The sequence below is a fragment of the Myodes glareolus genome, chromosome 11 (assembly GCF_982192425.1).
Source record: "Myodes glareolus chromosome 11, mMyoGla1.1, whole genome shotgun sequence".
Lineage (NCBI taxonomy): Eukaryota > Metazoa > Chordata > Mammalia > Rodentia > Cricetidae > Myodes > Myodes glareolus.
In genome coordinates this window covers 41,164,801-41,190,609 of record NC_142036.1, presented here as the reverse complement: position 1 = coordinate 41,190,609, position 25,809 = coordinate 41,164,801, and the positions used below count along the sequence as shown (strand labels likewise).

Sequence of the window (25,809 nt, the reverse complement as noted above, 5' to 3'; positions counted from 1 at the left end):
GGAAGAGTTTTCAGCCAATCAAAGTCCTCTTATCTCGTTATCCAATAGACACATTTGGGGGCGGGGACTCCGCGCAACCCCGCCCCTGCCCTATCTCCCCGCCTCCCGAAGCCCTGGCCAAGACGGGGATTTGGACCAATGCTAGGGGCGGAGCTTGCGGAGCAAGATGGCGGCCACCAGGCCCTTGTCCCTAACGGCCACGGCGTTCAGGGCGGTCATTCCCTGGCGCCGGGGCAGGTACCAAGAGTGGACAGTCACTTAGGAAGGGTGTTGGGTTCTGCGCCTCCAGGATAGATGTGAGACTAAAGCTCCCGGGGGAGGTGAAAGTTTGGCAGTTCAGATAAAGGTGTCACCAGGTTTGGGTGCGAGGCGGCCGTAGAGGGCATCAGGTGTCACTTCGGTCCCCGGACTTATCCTCCTCCTCATCGCAGGCTCCTCGCGCCCTCTCCCGGGCTCTTGACCCGGTGGGAAGCGACATCCTCCATTCCAGAGGCTGGCGAGGGACAGATCCGCCTCACAGAAAGCTGCGTCCAGGTAAGAGGCCGGGCGCGGGGCGGCGGTGCCCAGGAGCGCTCTAGAAGAGTTCCCTTTCATCCACCCCTTTATCACCGCTTGCTTGGCCTTCTTGATCCTCTTTCCTCCATTTCAGAGGCTTCTGGAAATCACCGAAGGGTCAGAATTCCTCAGGCTGCAAGTGGAGGGAGGTGGATGCTCCGGATTCCAATACAAATTTTCCCTGGATACAGTTATTAACCCCGACGACAGGCAAGGAGGACGGATGGGTCGCTAGAGGCTGTATCAGAGGGATACAAGTGACCCCAGTTTAAGATACACCTTTATTCTAAACTTAAAAGTGTTTAAGTTTGCTCAACGCCACCACTCTCCCCATACTGTGAAGATCAGCAAAGATTTGTCCTATTATTTCAAAATAGTAAGGACATTGGCTTACTTAGGGTCATTTGAGAGAGGCTGAACTAGATTCAGGCCAAGTCCTTAAATGTTTCTCCTGTTCATTGCATTGAACTTTTTCGCTTCAGATAAAGCCAACACCCGATAGAAGTTCTAAACAATATTCCATGTGTTGGAGAACAGAATGTGCACCTATGGCCCCAGGGTGTTGGGTTCTTGGCGTTGGTGATATCCGTCATTAATGCTTTCCTCTTGTCTTTTCAGGGTATTTGAACAGGGTGGGGCAAGAGTGGTGGTTGACAGTGATAGCTTGGCCTTCGTGAAAGGGGCTCAGGTGGACTTCAGCCAAGAACTGATCCGAAGCTCATTCCAAGTGCTGAATAATCCTCAGGCCCAGCAAGGCTGCTCCTGTGGGTCATCCTTCTCTATCAAAATCTGACACGTGACAGGTGACCTTGGGATTGCCATCAGATTGTACCAGAGTGAAAAACTTGGGAATGGTAGAGCTCTAGAAGTTTCTTTCTTATCATGTCCCACTGTCATTTTATTTAATTTAACCCAGGAGTGTTTTATTTTACCACTATTAATTATGGAACATGAAGCTTTTACTCTTGGCCGCAATACTCTCCCCTCCCCCAGCACAATGTTAAGGCCGCGTTGTTACCTCAACTTTAAGCACTGATTGGAACCCAGTATAATCTGTAGCACCTCCAAGACTCCAGAATTTGGAGTTAACGTCTCTACCTTCAGAATTGTTTGTATATATGTGTATAGATGTATATAAAGCATCTTCTTAAATTATTCCTTATGTTTCAATCAGGGTCAATGTTTGGGCAACTTGAACACCAGTAACCAGAATCAATTAGAAAGGCAAATGAAATATTCTCTTTTTTTCCTTCCTTCCTTCCTTCCTTTCTTTCAACAGTCTTATAGATAACTCTGGTTCTGAACTCTCAATTTTCCTGTCTCAGCCATGTTACTACTGGAACTGGTTCATTCCTTTTTCTTTTCTTTCTTCCTTCCTTTTGAAATTTTTTTTTTGAAAATTTTTTTTTTTTGGTATGTGTGTGGTCACACTCTCTCCCCGCATTGGACCCAGGGCACTTGCCTGCCTGGCAAACCCCCTAGCACAGTGTTCTCCTATCAGTCCCATTGGATGTCACATATCAGATCCTGATCATCAGATATTTACACAATGATTCATAATAGTAGCAAAATTGCAGTTATGAAGTAGCAAAGAAAATAATTTTATGGTTGGTATACCACCACAGCCTGAGGAGCTGTGTTGAAAAATCACAGCCTCAGGAAGGCTCAGAAGCCCTGCTCCAGCACTTGACTTATGAGCCTAGTCTGCTTTATTTTTTATCTGGAGATAGGTCTCTCAGAATTTCCCTGGCTGGCCATGAATTCCCTCTAGTTCTGACAGGCCATGAATTTTCAGTGCCCTGGTCTTAGTGTACTAATTAGCTGGGGTGTCAGGTCTGTGCCACCAGCCCAGTTGTACTGCAGTCTTTGAACATGTTGGGGATTTCTTGTGTCCTATGAAGCTCGTTCTCCACTTGTAGGGAAAATACATTCAGTTGTCACACTCATGAATCTGCTAGGTTTTATAAAACCAAGAGAGTCCCCCCAGGCCACTGAAAAACAAATTTGGCCAGACCTCTCTTGATATCTCAATTACCTGAAAAATAGCCTTTCTATTCCATGTCCATAGAGGTGCTTCAAGATTCTGTGACCATTTAGTAATTGAATTTATGTAGAATATTTTGCTTCACCTACCTTATTATATATAATATCTTTGGTTTTATGATTAGGGGAAGTGGTTCCTTCATTATTTGTAGATAATAGAAAAGACTTTTTCAAGAGTACATTAAATATAAGATGAACAGTAAAATTTGGATTTCAGATGTATAAGTAATTTTGTGTTATTTAATCCTTAATATGTATCATACTTATATAGGTCTATTAGGCATATATTTACTAAACCTTCTATTGCAAGCCATTGATCATTAGAATGAAAGCTGTTTTTGTTTTTGTTTTTTTCTGAATCAGGGTTTCCCTATATAGTACTGGCCATCCTGGAACTCACCGTGTAGACCAGGCTGGCCTTGAATTCACAGAGATCCCGCTGCCTCTGCCTCTCAAGTGCTGGGATTAAAGGTGTGTGCCGCTACCTTCAGCCAAAAGAAAAGTTTTCTCTTATAGAACATCAAAAAGTAACCATATGGGGGCTGAAGAGATGGCTCAGCAGTTAAGAGCACTTGCTGCTCTTCCAGAGGATCTGAGTTTGATTCCCAGAACCCACATGGCAGCTCACAACTATCTGTAGCTCCGGTCCCAGGGGATCGGTTTGATACCTTCTTCTGGTCTCTGGCACAGGCACACACTTGGCACATACATGCAGACAAAACATCCATATACACAAAATAAAAATAAAACTTTAAAACCCAAAAATACTACTAGAAAAGGGACATGTCACCTTCATCACTCGTGGCTCAAGACCAGCGTGTTTTCACAACTGCGCTTCTTTACGAGTCAGCATTATGTAGCGGTAACTATGGAAACCGTCAAGATGAGTTCCAGTTATATTATGCTCCAAATTATGCTGTGCTCCTGGGCACCCTGAGGTTATTTTAAGTCTTCCATTTTAATCTTGGGACTCTAAGAACATCTTTGCTTTAATTGGTTTTCTGTTTCCGTTTTCATCTTCATAATTGGCACAGTCCGTCTTGGCAAGCTTCCAGCTATTCCCAGCAAAGTCTCGTATTTTCTAGACATTTCTTCATCTGTTTCTTCATTTTCAAGTTCTACTGTGGCATCTTGATAATCTTCTGCTTCGTTTTTAAGACTTATCTGAAACATTAACTTCTTAGTCTCAGGATTAAATCCCTAAATGCATTTGCCCATAGAAAAGGAGTTCTGCTCTATATAATGATGTGCACTCGCTTCCAGTTCTGGCAAACCCGAGCACCAGTGCTCTTCTCTAGTGATGTTTCTTGTTTTCTGGGTTCAAGCCCAGTGCCCTCTGCATGAACTTCATGCACTGAAGACTTTTGGATAACTCGGTCTTGTACTCATATGCCACGAGCTCCACTCCACCTAAGAAAAGCTTTGTAAAACCCAAATTCTAATAATTTTTAAGGTACTTAGGTGTGGACTACAGAACTTGAAACAACTATATTGAGTGCTATGGAGTCCAGAACTGTTTAGACGGGTACTAGAAAAAGATTCCACACCACGTCACAACAGATAACTGTTAATACTGTGGGAAACCATAGACATCTGGACTCTGGGTGTTACTGATCAAATGTATCTTTTCTCCATATCCTAAGAGTTTGGTGTAGAGAAGAGAGGACTAAATTTTGTTCTTAGCACTGTGTGAGGAGACTCATAACCTCCTTTACCTCCACCTTCAGGGGACCAGACACCTTTCTGGACTCCAAGGTCACATGGCACTCATGTGCATACCCCCCCGCCCCATAATTAAAAGCAATTTAGACAGGCGGGTATGGTGGCACACATCTTTAATACAAACACTCAGGAGGCAGAGGATCTCTACTAGTTCAAGGCCAGCCTGGTCTACACAGCAAATTCCAAACCAGCCAAGGTTATATAGTAAGACTGTTGCAAACCAACCAAAAAAGCTTGTTACAGCAAAACGTTTATTTATGTACTAGATAGGAACTAACGTCATCTAGTAAGATAGTTTGCCAAAAAAAAAAAAACAACTGGAAATCAAGTTTGGAATCAGAAACTGACATTTTCAGTGTGTGAAAATCTTGGAAGTAGTAAGCAGATCAGAGGCATAGAGGGCAGGCAGATTCCTTACCTGCTTAGGAGCAGCTCACTCGGTGTATGTGTTACTAAGACTGAAAGTCAGTGACAATGGCTGGGCCTAAGATTTTCAGTTCAGACTGCTAACAGCCTTTTTCATTATTAAAAGAGATTTTACTACATTTTAAAGATTACAACCTATTGTTGCCAGGTAGTGATGGTGCACACCTTTAGTCCCAGCACTCAGAAGACAGAGGAAGGGGGTCTCTGTGAGTTTGAGGCCAGCCTGGTCTACAGAGTGAGTTCCAGGATGTCGAGGACCAGCCTTGAGAAAAATACTTCTTACCAGGGTAGGGGTGTGGGAATTTAGAAACATAAGTAAAGAATATGAAGACACATAAAAAAAAAATAACAGGACAGAACCCATAGAAAGTATCAGGAGAGCATTCGGACTGAAATCACCTGAGTTTATTTTTCCACAGTTTTCATGCCCAATGTAAATGGGGGGGGGTAACAAAAGACTTTATTAACATGATACAAAGGACAGCTCACATAGCCAATTGCTTTAACTCTCTGAGACATCAAATCATTAGCATTCTGTTGTCTAGGTAGTGAAGGTGTTCTAGATCACATATCCTGAAGGCAGCCCCTCTCCAGGTGACCTCATAGTTAAAAAAGGAGCAGAAGTACATTTGCCTGTCCTTACCACCTGTCAGGATGGCATGGATATATTTAAACTAGCTATTTTAATGTTTAAAAAAACAAGCAATCACATCCTGAGTTGGGACACACAACTATGCTTGTCTATCACTTGAGCAACCTCCAAACTCTCTGACCATCAGACAAGGTGGAAATGGGCCCACATTTTTGGGCCTCCACACAGGATAGACATGGCTACACAGAAAAACCCTTTTCCAAAAACCTAATAAATGTCTTTTTAAAACTATATGTATGGGTTTTTTTTTTATATGTCTGTGTACCACATGTGTGTAGTGCCAGTGAACCAGAAGAGGGTATCATGCCCTGAGACTGAAGTTAAAAATAGTTGTGTGCCACTATGGGGCCACTGGGAATCAAATCCCCATCCTATGAAAGAACAACCAGTGCTCTTAACCATTGAGCATCTCTCCAGCCCCCGAGCATCTCTCCAGCTCCCAACATCTCTCAGCTCCCGAGCATCTCTCCAGTCTCCAGCATCTCTCCAGCCCCCCAGCATCTCTCCAGCCCCCAGCATCTCTCAGCTCCTGAGCATCTCTCCAGCCCCCCAGCATCTCTCTAGTCCCCGAGCATCTCTCCACTCCCCGAGCATCTCTCCAGTCCCCCAGCATCTCTCCAGTCCCTGACCATCTCTCCAGCCCACAGCATCTCTTCAGCCCCTGAGCTTCTCTCCAGCCCCAAAGAGCCTACTCTTCAAGAATATTTTTATAGGTTATTGATGTAGTAGTTTTAAAATTCCCAAGTACAAACATTGTTGCTAAGTATTCTCCACTAAATTGCAGTGACCAAGCAGGCAGAAACAAGGTCCCCTAGAATGTCAGAGCCTATGTCACTTGCCTTCTGGTAATGGAAGAATTGAATTTTGTATTTAGAAAAAGGCAGGTTGGGGAAGTGCAAAAGTAGTCATTCTTTCTTATTTATGGAAGAATGTTTTTCAGAGGACTTAATCCTGGTGGTGGGGACACTTCATGAGGCAACTAAAGTGTCAGAAGTCTCAGAAGAGTGACTTCCACCCATGGCATGATAGGAACAAGGACACTGGACTATTTGCTATTTGCCTGCACTAACAAGCAGCCATAGAGTTCTCTGCAAGCCCTTTCTGGCCAAATGCCCTCTTCCTGAGAAGCCATAAAAGCTGGCTGACAAACATTATTGCAAGTTTTACTCACTGCTAATACGTTTCAATGGAAAGATTTTTCATTCGCCTTCCACCCCTGGGCCCATTTTTTTTCCTTTCATTTCTTGAGACAGGGTCCTGATTGGTCACCCAGGCTGGCCTTGAACTCATTCTATAGTTCCAGCAAGCCTTGATTTTGCACTCCTTTTAAGAGTGGGTGGGATTACAGCTGTGTACCACCAAGCCCAATTTACCAGAACTTTTATTAAGACTTTTATTATTTGTGTGTATGAGTGTGTATCTGTGCCAATGTATGTCATGCATATAAGGGTGCCTGTAGAGGCCAGCATAGTATGTTGGATCTCTTGGAGCTGGAGTTATAGGCATTTGTAGAACTAACCAACATGGGTGCTGGGAACCAAACTCCAGTTCTCTGGAAGAGCAGGAACGCATCTTAACTACTGAACCATCATTCCAGTCCCACTAGAGCCCTCACTATTCCTTTTCGTCTTTTTGAGGCAAGAGTTTTAATGTGTAGCCCAGGCTGATCTTGTTACACCGTGTCAGTTCACACTGGCCTCAAGTTCTTGCTCTTCCTACCATAGCCTCCTGGGTGCTGAGAATTACAGGCATGTGTTCCCATATCCTGCTCTCCCTGTTATCCTGAAGAGCGTTTGTCAAGGCCTCAGTTGTTGCAGAATTGGTTTCTATGCTAATCTGTGTCTGAGCCCCCCTCTCCTTTTTCTTTTTCTCTGTTGGGGAGGGAGTATTGAGCAAGGGACTCAGAGGCTAGACAGTATGGCTTAGGCTTTCTATTGCTGTGACAAAAAGCAAGTTAGGAGGAGAGGGTTTATTTGACTTATACTTCCAGATCATAGTCCATCATCAAAGGAAGTCAAACTGGGCAGGAACCTGGAGATAGGAGCTGATGCAGAGGCCATGGAGGGGTGCTGCTTACTGGCTTACTCCCCATGTCTTGTTCAGTCTGCTTTCTTTTGTTTGTTTGTTTGTTTGTTCTGTTCCGTTCTGTTTTGTTTTTTGTTTTTTTCGGAACAGGATTTCTCTGTATAGCTTTGGAGCCTGTCCTGGAACTCACTCTGTAGACCAGGCTGGCCTCAAACTCAGAGATCCGTCTGCCTCTGCCTCTTGAGTTCTGGGATTAAAGGTGTGTGCCACCACCGCCCAGCTTTAGTCTGCTTTCTTATAGAGCCCAGAACCATCAACTCAGGGATGGCACCACCCACAATAGGTGGGGCACTCCTCCATCAATCACCAATTAAAAAATACCCTGCAGGCTTGGCTATGGCCCATCTTGTGGAGGCATTTTCTTAATTGAGGTTCCCTTCTCTTAGATGACATAAAACTAAACAGGCCGTCGTATATTTCATCTTTAGTCAAATCATATTAATGCAATGAACAAAGAAGACAAAGGATCTCCGAGCCTATGTTAGGTTGATATTTTGAAGAGGGGGGCCTCCTGGCCAATCCTATTGTGCAATTATACTTTACAGTTATATGATGATAGTGACAGGTGTGTGTAAACTGTATGTTTACCTATCTGTGTGATGGGACCGCTGATTTTAAGAGATTAGGAGGAAGAGATGAACAAGGACTGCCCATGCTTGAGAGTTTGTTTGGGGACGATTGCTGTGTGGTGTCATCTTCCACTTGCTATTTGGAACCCTTGTACAGAATTCTTTGCCTTTGTGTATGACAAGAATAAAAGATTTGATGACCACAGCTGACTGCCAACAGCCGAGCCTTGGAAATCAATGACTTTTGAAGATGTAGCCATGTACTTCACCAAGCATGATTGATCAGAAGGCCCTGTGCAGGGATGTGATGCAGGAGAGCTTTGCACATGTGGCTTTTCTGGGGTATATGTCAAGACTAAGAAAACACGCCCGACTAGCTGAAAGGATTATGTGTGAGAAAACATCCTTCTAAGCCGGCTATGCTGGGAAGGCAAGACGGTGTATTTCTTACCTAAGTATCTGTTTGCAAGGGACCAAGGTTGGAGAGTCATGTTAGGCGATGTCAAGTACAGTTTTCTTTGGTAATCATATGTATTTCCATATATGGGCTTTGTAGTTCATTAAAGTTGCTTTTTGATGGGGGATGGGGAGAAAGAATGAAAAAGGTGTTTGAGTGATGTTTGCTGTTACTCTGAGAACTGAATTCTGTTCTTTGGTCTTTTGTTGCAGCCTCTCAGAGGAGGGTTGACACTTAGCAGGCACAACCAGAGAGATGGAGTAGGCTAGCCCTCCTGTGTCTCCTCTGAGCTGATGTTACAGATCTGGCCCAGTGAGTCACACAGTTCGTGTGTTTGCTGAAAGGCAGAGTTTTCTTTTTTTTTTTTTTTTTGTCCCCCTCTAGGATTGCAGTCTGCAGTTGCTCTCTTGGAGTTCTTCCCCTGATGTCAGGGTCCAGCCTCAATGGGTTTGCACGTTCCAGGGAAGGGTCGTGTGGATTAGAAACATTAGGTAGGAGGAACGGAGATATGGAAGAAAAGGAAGAGAGACGCAGAATAGAACCCGAGGGCAATCCAGTAAATACTGAATTCACCTGCTTTTATTTTCCATATACCTGTGTACACCCCAGTCCAAAAGCAGGGGGCAAGAAGGCAAAAGATTGCTTTAACATGATACAAAGAACAAACAGAGCAATTAACTGCTTCAATACCTGAAACATCAAGCCACTATATCCTGAATTAAGCATACTGTTGTTTAGGCAGGACATGCAACAACAATACCTTAGACAGAGCATTCTGTAGGCAGTCACTCCCTGGGTCAAACTTCCTGTTATATCCTTGAATGAGCAGGAATAGGCTTGAATTCTCTGACCTTTGGTCAGGGTGGGATGAATCCACTTCTGTGGGCTCCCATACCCTATGAAAATACTATAGAGCTGTTTGATGGAAATTTGCTAAAGAGATTTCAAAATGATTACTTTAACTAAAACAATAGATAAATATATAAAAGGAGGGGGCATTGAAGCAATGGTTAGCCAGCAGCTATATTTAAAAATATTTTATTTTTCTTGAGTAGGTAATACATCTACAAATTTAAAGGGGGGGCAATACAGTAAAAAAAAGAAACTCAGTATTTTCTTTATCCCTCTGTCACTCTCCCCACACCCCATATTGTTTTCAGGAGTTTAATCTCATAAATATAACATTCAATAACACATGTACAGGAGTACTCGCTACAGCCTTGTGAGCAAAGGTGGGCGATGGAACTGGACTGGTTGAGAAAGTTCTGGCTTATCCGTTCCATAGAATAGTATACAGCTATAGAATAGAATGCGACCATTGTCTATTACTTCGTCTCATTTTGTAGTTTAGGCTGCCCTAGCTCTAACAGTCCTCTTGCCTCAGCCTTCCGAATGTAGGTGTGATAGGTGAGGCCACATGAGATAATTCTGTAGGAGCAAGTATAGAAGAACAAGAATGTAGCTGGATATGGTCGGCTATACCTGGAGTGCCAGCACAAAGGAGGAAGAGAGTTGTTGGTTCTAGGCTAGCCCGGCCTACTTGGTAAAATCCTGTCTCAAAAAAAAAGGGGGGGGCACTGTGCAGAGCAGAACAGCATGCACACTATTTTATTTCTGTTTTTAATAAAAGACACTCTGTGTATGTGCGTGCAGCATGGCTGAAGGCTGAACAGGGACACAAAGGGTGGGGGCTCTGAGGGCAGGTGCACAGTGCCAGCAGGGCATGCTTGGGCAAAGGATGGGTGTAAGGTGAAGTGGTGAGGATGAGGTTACTAGAGGTCCACTCAGACAGCAGCTCACCTTCCACCCTGTTCTACAGCCTGCTCCCCCATCTGGTCAGGACATCTCTCTTGACAGGGTGTCTAGCCCGCCATCTGTTTTTGAGCACACCATAGCAGTCATTTCTAATCTTCTGCTATTACAAACAGTGCGTGATGGCATCTTTGGTGAGAATATATCTGAAGGTTACAGGCCTGGGAGTGGAATTTCTGGGTCAGAGAGCTAGCTTTGTGCCTGCGAAAGCCAGCCATAACGTGTTCTTCAGGTGCTGCGCAGCATCCGCCTCCCCCAGTTGCCGCAAATGTGTCTGTGTCACCAGAGCCTTGCCACCAGAAGTCTGAGCAAACTTCTACCTTAGTTGATCTCTAAAAAGTGTCTTCACTATTCTTCCCCCTCTCCTGATGCATTAGGAAGAGAACCCCGGGATCTTACGTACCCCAGGTGAACACTCTATCAACTGAGCTAAATCCCCAAGTAAATAGCATTTCTGTTAGGAACAAAAGAATATTTTCATTGATTTTTGTCTGCTGAGGACACTTCAGCTGGGATAATGGCCTAAAGAAAATTATTTAAGCTTCCTGTGTCTCGGTTTTCTTGTGTGTACATAGGAATAAAGTAGTAAATGAGGTTGTTGTGTGAATAGATGAAATTTATGCGTAACCCTCATTACAACACTCAGATACAGCAGGCATTCAGTTTGAAGTTACATGGCGGCTGATGACCAGAGCAGCAGGCAGGACAGGGCAGATTTAAGAAGTAGCAATCTTCTCCATGGCTTCTGTCAGATGAATCCTTGTTACATCAATCTGGGAATTGATGCCAATCTGGGAAATGCAGCAAGTCTGCCTTGCCTTAGGACAGTATCGAGCCTCCCGCACTCCGGGGGCTGGGGAGCTGGACATGGAGCACCTGCAGGCTCATTCCTAATCTAATCTTTAGACCTAACCAACATGGTAAAGTTGGTATATCAGGAAATAGACACAGGCACAGGAAAGTCCGGATGAACACTCCTTTATTCCACCATGCTCCTGAACTCCCAGCTGGCTTGTATGGAAGTGCATCTCTTAGAGGGATTCCAGACATTCATTTTTTTTTTTTCTAAAGGGAACAAGGGCAAGGCTTTCTGAGTAGAGGGGATGACAACACTGAAAATCTGGCTTCCTTGGTCAAGACCAACTGAAAGAGAGACCTTGTGTTGTTAGTCCACCAATCACAAAAAGCCCAGAAGAGATTTGGTTCCTGAAGGGAGCGTGTATCTAATAAAGGTCTTTGGAGATGGGCACTGTATCACTGCTGGTGCATAGCGGCTCTAAGGTGGCTCCGAGTACTTATTTCCCCAAAGCTACTCAGTATTTTTAGATTTGTATAAATCCTGGCTCCTCCTCTCATATCAGCTCCCCATGGTTTTTGTAGCCCTCTCTTGCTGCTTTCTCGGCTCATTCCTCTTCATTTGGGTTTCTTGCACTCAGCAAGTTAGTATTAGTCTCCATCCTCTGAGATGAGGGAAATAGGTCCCTTCCTAGGGCCACAGACTGTTACAGGGTGGAGATGTGGCAAAAAGAGGTCACACCAGATTGACTGGGTGGTTGTAGTTCAGAGAGGTGGCATTGGAGCTGTCCCCCAAACTTTTCCAAACCCTGTCTTGCTCCACAGATTGTGAAGGGCCCTCCCAGGGCAGATGTAGCCGCTGCCCCAGTTGTGGAACCATCTGGATGATGTGTGGATCACAGCTGGAAAGAGGTGCCTGCAGCTTTTGCACAGCCTAAGTGGAGTGGGTGAGGACTCTTCTGATGCGTGTCCTCCAGCGAGGCCCCAAGGACAGGTGTTGGGCTGCGTCTCATGGCCAGTGGCTGAAGCATTAAAATATTTGTGGTGTCTGAGCCAAGCAATGGCGTAGAGGCAGTGACGGAAGCTCACAACCAGAACTAAGCTGGAAGAGATTTTGAAAAAAAAGCAGGCAAGGCTAGCAGAACTTGGCTACAGAGCCCTGGCCTGATGACATCACCTTGTCTTCCCAGCCGTGATGTTTTCCCAGCCAGGGAAGCCATCTTAAGTTCCCAGCCTACGTCTGAAGCCATTTCCAGATAGCTGCCACCAGCGATCCCTCACTTCTCCTCCTTGGCCGCACAGTGTGGGGGGCCTGGCTCTGCCACATAACCTGGGGAGCAGTGGCAGCGATAGGAACCCTCTGTGTTCTCACAGTGGCCATGTGCACAGAGTGCTGCAGGTCCATTCAAGTCTTCACACTCATTCACATCTATGGAAGCAACAAAGAAAGCTGTACGGGGCTCTCTGGCCCTCTAGCCACCACCAGCCCCTACTCCCTACCCTGGATATGACACCCAAACCAGACAACTTAGGGACAAAAACCAAGAAGCAGTCATCTCTTAGCATACCCAGGACCATAACTTCTTGTCCCTGCTTCTCCTCCGCTGGAGATCATCCGTCCAATGATTTTCCCAGGAAGCATTAAAATAAACCTCCTTGGTGCTTTTGCAATCACTACCTTGACACATGCCCACTAGGGGGCAGCAGCGTATTTCCAAGCTTTCCTAAATTCAGTCGTACAGCAGGGGTCATTCTCACAGCTCCAAACTTACCCACACAGGCCATATGGGCTGCATCCAGCTGGAAGCCTTCAAAGCAGTCACAAGTGTAGCCCTCCCGCACGCGCACACAGCGGCCATTCTCACAGCCATTCAGGATGCCACATTCCTCAGCCTGAAGTCCTTCGAAGGAGGCCAGTGGCTCTGAGAGAGGGTCAGAAAGAATAATGCTGAGGCCTGTGCTTAGACCCCAGTCTCACTAGGACCTACACTCCCCAGTACAAAGGTTTTCATTGTTGAGTGCCAGGGGTGGGGTTGTGTTGGTAGATCTCTCTCTCTCTCTCTCTCTCTCTCTCTCTCTCTCTCAGATTTACTTATTATGTTCTGCCTGCGCCAGAAGAGGGCACGAGATCTCATTCCAGATAGTTGTGAGCCACCATATGGTTGCTGGGAATTGAACTCAGGACCTCTGGAAGAGCAGCCAGTGATCTTAACCACTGAGCCATCTCTCCAGCCCTCATGTTGGTGGGTCTTAAGAGTCCAAATGAAAGATACTGAAACCGAAAGCCATACTGTCCTGAAGGTTTAGAGTGATAGCCACTTGTGGTAGTGTTGGACCCAAGCCTTTTAATGTGAAGTCTTGACCGACCATGACCAGTGTCCTTCCCCTTCCCTGTCTTCACCCCAGCGGCAATATGACTGACAGGCAGATGGAGGGGATGAAGGAATGGTAGTGCCCATCTCTTCTCCAGTTTTGCTACACGTACCAGGATGACTGGCCACATAGTGAGGCTGGAGTTCAGAGGGCTGCAAAGGAGGCTCCAGGACCGGCTTGTTGTCTCCTAGCTCACTGGCCATGTTGGAGAAGGGAGGCTCGGGAATAGTGTCCTCCGGGCCCAGGTAATTGTAGAAAGGGGCTCCATCTGGACCATAGAGATTGTAGGGCAGATCGTCTGGGCCAGGGCCATACTCATAGCCTGGCCGGAAGTGAATCCCTGCTTCCCGCTCTGCCTCAATCCGAGCCACATTGCACAGTTGAGCATAGACTTCTGTTGGGGAGAAAGGAGAAAGGGAACCGGACTTTAGCTCCAGCTAGCTCAAGCTTGGCGAACTGGTTCATTGGGCTCTTTGCCCGTGAAGAGAACGTGAGGATTCCTGACCACACTTGTGCCTCTCTTTGTCCTGACAACTGGGATGGAGGACGAAGCCACTGCTCAAATTGCTCTCCTCCTCCTTCCAAGGTGATAGCACCCCTTCCCAGAGCGACGCCCAGGGCACCTTCTTACCAGAGCTCCTGGGGGGGCACAGAGCACACTGCTGGCTCCAGGCCTCGCCATCCTGGCAGCAGCATTCTGTGTAAGTAGTACGGTGCCCACGCAAGGGTTGACTGCACACGTCATTGGTGACTTTCTTCCAGCAGATGTCCATGTGGATGTCATGGTCAGGGAAGTCCTCTGGTGACATAGACCCCAGAAACAAGTGAGTCCCAGATCAGGCCTGTGCCACCCGTTGCCCACACCCCATCCAGTCACCTGTGCTGCTGGTACTGTTGACACAGCGTTGGCCACTAAGGTCCAGGATGAGGGGGGGACTACAGAAACAATGGAAGGAGCCTTCTGTGTTCATGCACTCCCCGTTCTCACAGACCACATCCTGGCATTCGTCGTGATCTGTGGCGTCAGAGAATGGTGCAGTGGGTCAGTGACCTTTGACAGCAATGCTCAGGGAAGGATCTGCCTCGGGAGGCCCATGAAGATGCCCATTCTGGAAGGGCTCTCTCTAGAGACAATATCCGAGAGCATAGAGCTCCCCTCACCTCAGACCCGCCTGCTGCAGTGGGCATCTTTCCCAGGGGGGACTCCCAGCAAGAGTGGGACTGGGGTTAGCAGGCCCTTGTGAGTCCTCACCCTGGCACTTTCTGCTGGAGGCGTCGTAGTGGTAGCCAGGGTTACACAGGCAAATGTAGCCAGGCACTGTGTTGAGGCATCGGCCATTCTGGCAGAGAGCAGACCCGAACAGGACACACTCATCGGCATCTGACAGAGGGCAGGGTGAGGCAGAAGGGAAGACATGGCAGGAAGGGAAGCTTAGAGCTTACATCCAGCTGTTGGAGTGGGTTGGGCAAGTTGTTTGTGTTCTTCTTGACTTAGCTTCTCTAAAATACTGTTTAACCTCTTGTAATGAGGATTAAGAAATGCTAATACCCATAAAGTACTTTAAGTAGCTCTCGGTATAGAATAAGCCCTTGGGGGTGTTCAGTGGTACAGTGTCTGCCTTGCATACATGAAGCCAATGGTTTTATTCCCAGCAACACACACACACACATACACACACACACACACACATACACACACACACACATACACACACATACACACACACACATACACACACACACACACACACATACACACACACACACACACACACACACACTTTGTTTCCATTATCTCCTTCTCAGGACTAGCTTTTTGAATAAGGTACCAAGGGGCCCAGTACCTGAAATTCTCCAGTGAGACTGAGCTCCCCAAAGTGTCTGTTTTGGTGGGGGGGACCTGTGTGGCAGTGCAGTACCCTCAGTCTGTCCCTCTGTCCAGGTATGGGAGAGGTGAGGTTAGACACCACAGTGCACCCTCTAGACTTGAGGGCACAGGGAAACTGAGTTTAGGGTCATGTGAACACTCCGGGAGGAGCTTAGTTAAAACTTTTCAGTTAAACATATCAGGGATAGAAATGTTCCAGAGCCCAAAAGAAAGAAACTACCTGGAAGCCAGGGCTGGGTGTAGATTTTCTGGAACCTTACAGAGAACCAGGCCAGGGTTTACTGGGACAAGTGGAGTCTGGGGAGGAGGGTGCGGAGACTGATTACCTGTGTACATGGTGGGTCCAAATGTCCAGGTTCCTTCCACAGGGATGTAGCCTTGACCACTGGGGCAGAGTTCACTGAATTCAACTGTGTAGGAAGGCATCCAAGCTCAGAGAGGGAATGGTATGTCTCCCCACGCCCACTTTTTTACGGGTCTAATTATATAATCGAGGCTGGCGTGGAACTTTGCTATGTAGCTCAGACTTGCCTCAGACTCCTGATCTTTCTGTTCCAGCCACCTGAGTGCCGGGGTTACAGGCGTGTGTCATCACCCCTGGCTCCTTTCCCCTGTTAGGCGCCACTCTGCAAACTGACCCAAAGGGTCTTTGGCGTCCTTGAAGCCTTACCTGAGCCCTCAGATGGGCAAGGGTCACAGGCTTTTCCCCATCTGGCACCCTGAGTACAGCAGCACTCGGCCTTTGTGGAGTTCCAGCCCAGGATGCTAGAGCAGGAAGGACCGCCATTACTCTCAGAGTAGCATTCCATGCGGATGAGGCCTGGAGTTGGGTCCCCTGTTGGGACCTCTGGGATGCTCTGAGCTGTGTGTGACAGAAGCCCCTTATTAGTGTCTGTTCATGACCCTCTGAGGTATCCCTGCCATCAAGTTGGTCTTTGAAATATAATGTCTATATAGAGCCTTATGGTGTACATGATCTCATGTAGTACCTCAGTATCCCCAGGACTGGCTAGTGTTATCATCCCCTGCTACAAAGACACTGCACCTAAGAAGTTACATTTAAAAAGTTATTATGGAGGGCTGGAGAGGTGGCTCAGCGGTTAAGAGCCTTGCCTGCTCTTCCAAAGGTCCTGAGTTCAATTTCCAGCAACTACATCGTGGCTCACAGCCATCTGTAATGAGGTCTGGTGCCCTCTTCTGGCCTGCAGGCATACACACAGACAGAATATTGTGTACATAATAAATAAGTGTTAAAAAAAGTTATTATGGAGTGAAATGGGGCTCTGATGTCCAAACACCTGATGTTTCTAGTGTACTATTTGCCCACAATCCCCATGGGCAATATTCATCTCTAGCATAGCATACCTTCTGCTCCTCAGGGACCCCAAACCCTTCTCCCCTACCCCCATTTTCCCTTACAAAGTTCCCCTTGATTTTTTTTCCAAGTCATTGAAGCCAGCCGAGTCCTGGTCCAGCCTGAGGTAGAGTGGCAAAAGGGAGGGGAGGGTCCATCTTAGCTCAGTTTCAAGGTCTCCTTAATCCAAAAGACTCATCCAAGGATTAGGTGAATTCTGGGTCTCTACTAAACTCAACCTGAGGTCCATGGGGGCTACTGTAAGTACCATAGCACCCCGAATTTCCTTAGGTCATCCTAGACCTTCAGGGGGAATATTGTCTAGCAGGTGCTGGCATGTGTGGCTCATGTCCCCTGCACAATCCATTTCTAACCATGCCCCCAGCATGGTCCCAAAGAACTCTACTAAGTGGCAGGCGCTAGGTCAGTGTTGGACTTTTGTAAGTCTGAGTCCTCATGGAAAATGGCAGGAAGTGAAAGGGCCTGAGTCTCCCGGGTCTCACCTCCAGTCACCCGAGGCCGGCAACGTCCTTCTTGTGCGTCGTATTCCTCAAGGTCGCTCGCGCAAAGGCACAGGAAGGAGCCTTCCACGTTCTCACAGAGTGCAGCCCCACACACTGCCAGCATGAGTTCACACTCATTCACATCTGCCAGGCACAAGGACAGCCTCGTGTACAGAGAAGAGGTAGCTAATGCACCCTGCCCCCAATTACAGCAGGTTCTCATCCCGCCCCCAGGAGAACCATGCTCGGAAGAAGCAAAAGTGGGTATGAATTAGCAGGGAGGGCACCGGTGGGCAGAGAGCTTGGGAAGGAAAGCGGGCACAGTTGCTGAAAGTGGCTTTAACCATGAACGAAGAGAGTGCCCTCCTCTAGGCACCTCTTGAGCCCCCAAGTTCTCCAGGGAATTGAGTGGGGCAGGAGGTCTCTTCCTTCTTGTGCTTGCTCCTTATGTGGCCGGACTGGCCATTCTCCTACCAGCCCAGCAGCAGCGCTAGCTGGAGGGGATTCTCCCTCCCTCGAGCTTCTCTTGCCCACCCTTTGGGGTCCTGTCCTGGAGCTGTGTAAACATGTGTGGTTTGGAAGAGGGCCCTATCACTTCCTTTCAAGAAAGAAAAAAAAAAATTGGTAGAAATGAGAAGGGCCCAAGGGCCTTTCCTAGCCCAGACCTTGGGTAGCCCGCAGGCTTCTCACCAACACATTCCCAGCCTGAGGGTGAGGTCTCAAAGCCCTGGTCACACAGGCAGCGGAAGGAGCCGTCCGTGTTGTCACAGAAGCCATGATTCCCACACACAGTGTCATTGGCACATTCATCTATATCTGTGGGATGATGGAGACTAGGGTAGAGGGTATGCATGCCTGCTTGTGTGCCGGGAATACTTATGTATCTGGTCTATTAACACTAAGATTTGCAAACAAAACAAAACAAACAACCCCCTCCCCCCACACACACCCCATCCCGGGCCCAGCACAAGAAAGCTTTGACTACACATTCTTCTTCAACTTTTGGGACAGCTTCGCTGTATGGAAAATAAACAACTGCTCAAACGGTTCCTGCGAGAGAAACCGTTTCTAGTTGGATGCATGGAAAACCAGATGTCCTCAGCCTTCCTCGGCCCTCCCTCCTCTATCTTCCCCACCCCTGTTCTACTCACCAATGCAGTCTCCGGTTGGGGCCATGTAGAAGCCAGGCTGGCAGCCTAGGACACAGCGATACGAACCAGGGCTGTTCTCACACCTCCAGGCTCCACACACAGGGTCTTCCTCGTCTTCACACTCATCAATATCTGTCCCCAGAGCCATGAGAAGGGACAGTTGTGTGGTTAGGTCACCGTTCTGGCCCCACCTTGCTGACCTGACAAGCCCACAGCTTCTGAGGTCAGCTTCAGATCAGCATGCTCATCTCAGCCCAGGAGATTAACTCAGGAGAATTTCCCCTGACCCAGCAGGGCTGAGCATTTAGGAAGAGAACTAGAAACCATTTGGGAAGCCTCCTCCCCTCTGATCCCCAACAGAGCGCCCTGCCATTTTCACCACAGTGGAGTTCAGGGAGTTTTCTTCAATATTTGTCTCCCTTATTCAATTTCAAGATCGTCTGTAATCATCTGTCTTACCAAAAGACATTGAACATAGCAGGTGATTAATATCTGCTGAATGTTTTTGGCTTTTAAAGCTACTTTGTGTCTTCTGCTGGCACAAAGATTCTGACTGTCTTTGTTAAGCCAGTCCTTGCATCATCAGAAGCTCAATAAATGCATTATCCTTTGGATCCTGTAGAAAATGCTGTATTTCCTGGGAAGCTATGTTCCTTGTTCCAGGGAGCTAAGGACCACAGAGGGACAGAGGTGGGCACAAGTGAGGCAGGGTCCCATCCAATCCTTAGAGTCCTTACCCACGCACTCTCCGCTGTCTGGGGAGGGCTGGAAGCCGGTCTCACACAGACAGTTGAAGGAGCCCTCTGTGTTGACACAACGCCCTCCCAGACATGGGTCTGTGGCTGCACACTCGTCAACATCTAGGAGAGAGACACCAGTCAGCAGATGCAAGCATGGGTCTCTTTAGAGCTTCATAGAGCTCTGAGCCACTTCCTTTGGACCTCAAGAAGCTCATCGGAGATCCAAAGAGAAGCTCCGGGCAGGAAGATCAAGGGACAGCCCAGGCCATGCTGTTGGGTGGCTTTAATGCTGGCCTCCGTCGGCAGAAGAGTGACAATGAGACTCTGGAGAGCACGGCTGCCACAGGCACCACAGAGAGGACCCTGCAGACTCGAGCTTCCTTACAAACCTGGATCTTTCTCATCTCCCCAGCCTTCCCAGTTTCTCTTCCCTTGGTTGGCCGTAAGCCAACAATTCATTTCAGCCATGGTATTCAGATAGGACTCTAGACACAGCCTCTAACTCCTGTGCTGGTGGACCTTAGACACAGCCACACTGATGTCTTACCCTGGCATTTAGTGCCCCCCTCAGCGCTGACAAAACCGGGTGCACAGAGGCAAAAGAAGGACCCCTGGCTGTTGAGGCACTCGCCATGAGGAGCGCAATGCTCCTCCCCAGAACACTCGTCCATATCTGCAGAGGTAAGATGAGATGGGGGTGACTCCAAGGTGCCCTCACCTCTGCAGATCCTCACTGTCCTCAGTTCCCAACGGGGAGACTTGGGGTGCTCACCTGCACACATGGTGCCATTGACCAGCTGGAAGCCCTGGGGACAGAGGCATTGGTAGGAACCTTCCGTGTTCTTGCACTGGCCTCCCAGGCAGCTGTTCTGGGGACCTTCACACTCATCGACATCTGTAGGGTCACACAGGGAGGAGGCAGCTGATGGTGGCACCTTCCAAGGACAGGTTCCAAGGGAAACATCTCTAGAGGCCCTATCACCTGCCTGAGGGGACAGAACCTGCTATGTTTATCTCCCTTCTCCCAGGTACCTGGGAGAAGCTAAGGAGAGAGGAGCCACGGGGAGAAAGATAGCAGCAGATCTTCCAATTTGGCCCAGATCTGGCTGGGCTCCTTCATGCCCCGTAGTCCTGGCCTAGGGAAACCAAAGCCTCCCTCCTCTGTCTTGGCTGAGAAGCAATGGGCAAGAAACCAAGGAAACAGATGCAGGGAACCCGAGAAGGTAACAGAAACTCCCTTCTGCTTGTGCGTGAATTTGGTTTGAAATAGGATCTCATGTAGCTAACTCTGGCCTTGCCTCTCACTTGCTAGATAGCCAAAGATGAACTTGAACTCCCGGCTCTCCTCTTTCTGCCTCCTGAGCGCTAGAATTGTAAGCCCCGGTCATCACACCTGACCCGCCCTCCACCAACCCAACCCCTCTCTCCCTCTGTTGCTTTGCTGTTCTTAGACTTTTCATCTTCCTGATGAGGTTTCCCAAGTGTTGGGATTATAGGCATTATTAACACTATTACAAAGCACCAATGGCCACTCTAGAGCAGTGCTTCTCACCCTTCCTAATGCTGTGACCCTTTAATACAGTTCCCACAGTGTGCTGACCCCCAACCTTAAAATTATTTTCGTTGCCACTTCATAACCATAATTTTGCTACTGTTATGAATCTGTGCTTTCTGCCATTCTTAGGTGACCCTTGTGAAAGGGTCATTTGACCCCCAAGCTGAGTACCACTGCTCTAGAGTCTTGTCATAACAGAGTCTCAAGAGTCTAGGCCAAGGCCCAAGAAATGCCATGTGCCTCTTGTCCCTTGGTGCTGCTGAGACCCCGCAGCCCATGCACCAGTGCCTTCATGGTGGTGACACCCAGGTATCTAGCCACTTTCCTGACTGCTTTTGGGGAGCGGATAGGAATACGAGTCCTCAGCCCCCTATCCTAGGTTTAATGGGGAGCTCTTGTTCCTTTTCATACAGGCTAGGTTGGTCTACTGTGTTCCATCTGTGCTCCCCTCCGGGGGAGGGTCTCTTACCTTCACAGGTGTTGCCCAGGGCACTGGGCCGGTAGCCCTGCTCACAGTCTCTGCAGGAAAAGGAGCCCACAGTGTTGGTGCAGACTCCTGTGGGGCAGACTCCGGGGAAGGCACATTCGTCCAGGTCTAGGCAGACAGACAACCGTGGCCGGGGAACCAGGAGCACAGTCCTACCATAGCTTCCCCTCACAACACCTCTTGCCTATCTCTGGGTTTAAAGAACACTCTGAACCTCTAGACAAGGGCAAACCGTGGCCATATTCTATAATACACGCCCCCACTTCCTTCCTAGAAAGCTCCATGGGTAGCCCAACCCCCACCTTATCTCTTTTGAGACAAGGGGTATAGCTCAAGCTGCCCATAAGCTCACTACGTAGCTAAGGCTGGCCTTGAACTCCTGATCCTTTTGTTTCCACCCAAGGGCTGGGATCATAGGCATGCACTATTGTACATCACTTTAGACTCCCTCCTGTCTCTGGGACCATTTGTCTCCTCTCTGAATTTGGAAGTTATAGCAATAGAAGCTCTCTCGGGGCCAAGTCTCCCAGAATTCTCTCTAACCAAACCTGCAGGACTAACCCCCAGGACCAGCCTGAGGCTGGAGGACAAAGATGTTCTTTATATTCTGTCAATTCTGTCACTGTCTGACTTGTGTTACCTTCACAGGCAGTGCCGGCTTCGTTCACCCAGTACCCACTCTGACAGACTGAACAGGTATAAGAGCCTTCGGTGTTGAGGCAGAGGCCCGTGGGGCATGAGGCTCGGCTGACACATTCATCCACATCTGAAACAGGCCATTGAGTTCTGTAGGGGATTCTGCAGAGCAGACACGCCAGAGACTCATAGGTGGGCAGGGTTAAAGGGTCAGGTTGTGGCAACGGCAGGAGAGGCCTCGGGCCTGGAGGGCTAGTTCAGGGGTGGCTTCAGGGGCTGGCAGCCAGAGGGGAAGATGTTGTGGGTTCGATTTGTCTGTGTAAGAATTGATGCCACATCTTTGTACCTTGGCAGCCCTTCTTGTCCGGGGTGACCTCATAGCCCGGCTCACAGGAGCATCTAAAGGAGCCTTCCACATTGATACAACTTCCATGGACACAGATCCCAGGGGTCAGACACTCGTTCACATCTGTGGATAAAGTCCAAGATGGGGCACTGCCTCCTCTCTTCCTTGCCTGCCGCTCTAGCAAGCCTAGATCATCTCAAGTGTGAGTCCATGGAAACAGCCTTCAGAGGGAATGCAGGCCAGCCTTGGGAAACTGCACAGCCCTGCCCCTTTATTTCACCTAGGCAGAGCAGGGTCATACCCTCCTTAGTGCTCCTCAGCCCCCCTTAGTCATATAGAACACCCCGCTTTGCCCTGGAAAACGAAGCCACCTAGAACGCTAGCAATAAGGCATCCAAGACCCTTGATTTACTCCCTCGTGGGTCTGGTCCTCATTAGTCTCTCACCTGCCACCAAAAAAACCCCAATGTTTTACACCCAACAAACAGTTTCAGTACATGGGTGGGCAGTGTGGAGAGAAGCCAGGCCATGCCTGGGAGGCTGTGGCTGTCCTGAGGGCCTGGGAACTGTCTGCCCTCTCATGAGCTTCAAAGCGCCTATTCAAAGCATGGCCCCTCCTGGCATCAGAGCCTTGGGCCTTGTTCCCTGCGGGGGCTGAGGGGAAAGAGCGCTCCTGTTTGGGAACAAGAAGCACCACTGCTATTCAGGGGCCTTTTGTAGATCTTCAGTGTAGGAAAGCAGAGGGCCTGGTGGCTCCTGTCACCACTCAGCTTCTCACCCCAGTCCACAGAAGCTTCTGGAACTTTGGGATAGAGCTTTAGAACGGATGTGGCTAAGCCCCAGCAGAAGGGCCCACCCTAGCTGATTCAGAGGGCAGAGTTCCATAACCAAAGCACACCCACGCCATGCTCAGTGTTGTCTGAGAACCCAACCGGATGATGGGGGACAATGGCCTCTAAGCCACTGCTGTCTGCACCTCTTCCCCTCCCTGTATGTGGGCTCAACCAGCCATCTCAGGGCAAAATAGCCCCCTCAGTGCCTTGGCAATCAGCCCTTACCTACACAGCTCCCGCTCTGGCCTATGTAGCCCTCCTCACAGGCTAGACACGTGTAGGAGCCAGGGGAGTTGATGCATCTCCCATCAGGGCAGGTACCAGGGTGACGGCATTCATCGATATCTAGAAAACAAGAGCCCCTCCCTTGGTCATCTCCGAGAACCACAACCCATGGGTATTTCATGTCTGCAATTCTTTGGCCCTGCCCTGTATGGGGAAATGGATGTCAATTTCCATATCTGAACACCAGGAAAAAATGAGTTTCCCTGTGTTCCCAATCCACCTCCCACACACAGTCCTAGAGCAAAGATAAACGAAAGGACTTAAAAACGGAAAGACGGCCCAGGTCGCTGCACTAGGCTGTGGGTCCTGTGAGCTGTAGGAAGTCAGAGAACTGCATGTTTCAGACAGGATCGTTTGGGACGGTCCCTCATATCACCCTTGGTGGCATCAGGCAAGGTAGGAAGATTGCATTGGCCAAGAGGAAAGGACCCTGAGTCTGCCCTACCTGCCGTGTGTCAGGTACATTTGTGGGAAGTGTGTATAGCCCTGGATGTCGGGCATTTAGGAGATGTGAAACTCACTCATCTTCAAAAAATAGCTTACATCTTCATTTTCGGGTCATGGTATGTGTTTGTTTTAGGGTTCCTTGTGGTTGGATGACATCAAAAGATTAGTGATAGCCAATGAGGTATGCATGGATATGACGCAGGTAACTTGGGAACCAAAGCATTTCATCGCACGGAAACCTTGAGTGTCTTCTTCCTTTCCTGGGGACTGGGCGCAGTCCAGACGTTGGCTATTCCTTTTGTCTAGTACCAGAGTAAGGAAGCCTGGGTCAGAGTTCTCAATTGATTCTTGATGGACACAAGACACTGGTGAGATATAAGATTGACTGTGTGCTCTATAGCTGATTTGGGGGTTGGTTGTTAGTGAGACAGAACCTAACGCGAGCCAAAATGCTCCGCCCACCTTTCTTCTTAGAGCAGAGCCCCCGGGGAATAACAGTGATGTTAATATGAGAGAAGTCTGTCAGGGAGGGAAAGAGAGAGGTCAGAAGACCACAACAGTACTTAGTCTCCCCCCCTCCCCGGAGCCAGGGAAGCCTCTCTTGAATGGGAAGTGGATAGACTTACGCCATTAGATAAGCTCATCAAAGGAGGCCGAGGAAAATTCTGGATGGAGTGGACTCCATCCCCAGACAACCTGAGGCTATTCATGGAACTCATGGTAGCTAAAGTGGGGCTTGTCACTGGGTAGAGATCCTTCTGCCTAGTCAAGGGTTTGAACTTTAACCTAAAGTTATGGAATGCCTTGGTAGATTCCAATATTCTGGTTTGTTTTGGGGAACTAGTTATAGATGTATTCCCAGCCCACGGCTAACACACAGCTGGCACCCAATATGTGTTTGCAGACCAGAAGAAGAAACAAGGTGCCTAAAATAACACACATTATCCTCCTAGTGTAAGGCAGCTGAAGAGATTGCTAGAGGGGTCCAAGGAAAGGTCGCACAGGACTAACCTGTGAGTGTACCACCCGTACTCTGGGAGGATACCCTGGCATCTTTCCAGGGACCAGTCTCTGTGTGGGGAACTGTGAGGCGACCCGCCTGTGTTCCTGGTGAGAGTACGAAGTGGGAGAGAGGGGCAGGAGCCAGAGTTCAGGGGACCTTGGGTGAGAGTGGGGGACAGCCAAGGCCCCGACAGTATAAAGGAGAATCTGCTCTCTGTCCCTGGGAACCCAGAGTCTTGGGTATAATGGAAATGTCATTGAGACTGTTGCATGGGCCACTGTCCAAAGCCCACAGTCTCTCAGCAGAGACCTCGGGTTTCCGTGGAGAGAGTCGTTCCTTCGTTGGAGACAGAAGAAAGGGAGGAGAAGAAATTGCCTGGGCTCCCGGGGTGATGGGCAGGGTCTGTGGTTACTGATGGAAACCCGAAGAAGCGAACAAGCTACATCATTCTTTCAACAGCCCCAGAGTGTCTGCCCAGGGCCAAGAACTCAGCCTGACCTCCCAGATGAGGTGTCTGTCTAGAAGCTTTCCTCCTGATGGGTCAGAGCCATCCAGAGTAGGATGTGGATGTGGGGGAGTTGGGACATGAGAGAGAGGGGGCCTCACAGTGTGCTTGAGGTGGCTCTGCGCATCTTGTATATGGGAGCTGATCAGTCCTCTGAGAGGAGTGTGGCAATTTCCATTTCCAAATATGAAACATTAATACAGTCCAGACCTGTCTGCTCTGGAGCCTGCGCCCTTAATGCAGATGGTTAGTATAAACCTGATCTTTTCAGTGTTCTGGCATTCCCTGGTTCATTTCCTTTTCTTTTTTGTAAGTCCTGAGGTTAAATGCGTAGTGCTGTGATGCCTAATGAGGATCTCTTACAAGCGCTTAGCGCGACCAGCTGGCACTTAGCAGGGTACGTATCAAGAGCTGTGTTTATTCTGCCAGGCTGTCTTGTTTCTATGGATCTAATCAGGACAAGGGGATGGGGTTCCAGCTTGGATCATGCCTAGGCTTGAGTTTTAGGTGGAGGGACACTAAGAGGGGATCCCTGAGAGAAGGTGATCCCTGGGGTGAAGACAGTTTGTTCTATACCTGTAACTGTT

At 48.4% G+C, this 25,809-nt stretch overlaps 2 protein-coding genes across 6 annotated transcripts in view; one reads left to right on the top strand and one right to left on the bottom strand.

The window, feature by feature from the left end:
• The first annotated feature begins 113 nt into the window (after positions 1 to 113).
• Isca2 (iron-sulfur cluster assembly 2) lies at positions 114 to 2,823 on the top strand. 2 transcript variants are annotated; one of them, XM_048449182.3, is made up of 4 exons: positions 114 to 237; positions 432 to 534; positions 650 to 765; positions 1,174 to 2,823. In XM_048449182.3, the coding sequence occupies exons 1-4, from the start codon at positions 167 to 169 to the stop codon at positions 1,346 to 1,348; spliced, it is 465 nt and encodes a 154-aa protein (XP_048305139.1). In that variant the 5' UTR covers positions 114 to 166; the 3' UTR covers positions 1,349 to 2,823. The 2 variants fall into 2 exon arrangements, with proteins under 2 accessions (XP_048305139.1, XP_048305140.1); XM_048449183.3 differs by lacking the exon at positions 114 to 237 and adding an exon at positions 277 to 296.
• A 6,708-nt stretch (positions 2,824 to 9,531) lies between these two features.
• The window catches only part of Ltbp2 (latent transforming growth factor beta binding protein 2), an 82,884-nt gene continuing 66,606 nt past the window's right edge, over positions 9,532 to 25,809 (bottom strand). For 2 of the 4 annotated variants that reach the window (XM_087911640.1, XM_087911642.1), the window contains 18 exons: positions 23,208 to 23,327; positions 22,150 to 22,272; positions 21,808 to 21,933; positions 21,150 to 21,275; positions 19,898 to 20,020; positions 19,673 to 19,798; positions 19,123 to 19,245; positions 18,386 to 18,517; positions 17,925 to 18,050; positions 17,235 to 17,378; positions 16,048 to 16,239; positions 15,704 to 15,787; positions 14,742 to 14,870; positions 14,367 to 14,504; positions 14,121 to 14,288; positions 13,602 to 13,883; positions 12,889 to 13,038; positions 9,532 to 12,545 (listed from right to left, as the gene is read on the bottom strand). In XM_087911640.1, the coding sequence (XP_087767766.1) occupies positions 12,394 to 12,545; positions 12,889 to 13,038; positions 13,602 to 13,883; positions 14,121 to 14,288; positions 14,367 to 14,504; positions 14,742 to 14,870; positions 15,704 to 15,787; positions 16,048 to 16,239; positions 17,235 to 17,378; positions 17,925 to 18,050; positions 18,386 to 18,517; positions 19,123 to 19,245; positions 19,673 to 19,798; positions 19,898 to 20,020; positions 21,150 to 21,275; positions 21,808 to 21,933; positions 22,150 to 22,272; positions 23,208 to 23,327 (2,564 nt within the window). In that variant the 3' untranslated portion in view covers positions 9,532 to 12,393. Of the gene's footprint in view, positions 12,546 to 12,888; positions 13,039 to 13,601; positions 13,884 to 14,120; positions 14,289 to 14,366; positions 14,505 to 14,650; positions 14,871 to 15,703; positions 15,788 to 16,047; positions 16,240 to 17,234; positions 17,379 to 17,924; positions 18,051 to 18,385; positions 18,518 to 19,122; positions 19,246 to 19,672; positions 19,799 to 19,897; positions 20,021 to 21,149; positions 21,276 to 21,807; positions 21,934 to 22,149; positions 22,273 to 23,207; positions 23,328 to 25,809 lie in introns of those variants that run through there. The other 2 variants (XM_087911643.1, XR_015739215.1) reach the window with 2 other exon arrangements.

What these genes read in the sequence shown, in the direction of transcription:
- Isca2 (XM_048449182.3), top strand. Translation starts at nt 167, where the DNA reads ATGGCGGCCACCAGGCCCTTGTCCCTAACGGCCACGGCGTTCAGGGCG. An exon ending in TCACAGAAAGCTGCGTCCAG is followed by an intron (nt 535 to 649) that starts GTAAGAGGCCGG and finishes CCTCCATTTCAG; the next exon opens with AGGCTTCTGGAAATCACCGA. An exon ending in GTTATTAACCCCGACGACAG is followed by an intron (nt 766 to 1,173) that starts GCAAGGAGGACG and finishes TTGTCTTTTCAG; the next exon opens with GGTATTTGAACAGGGTGGGG.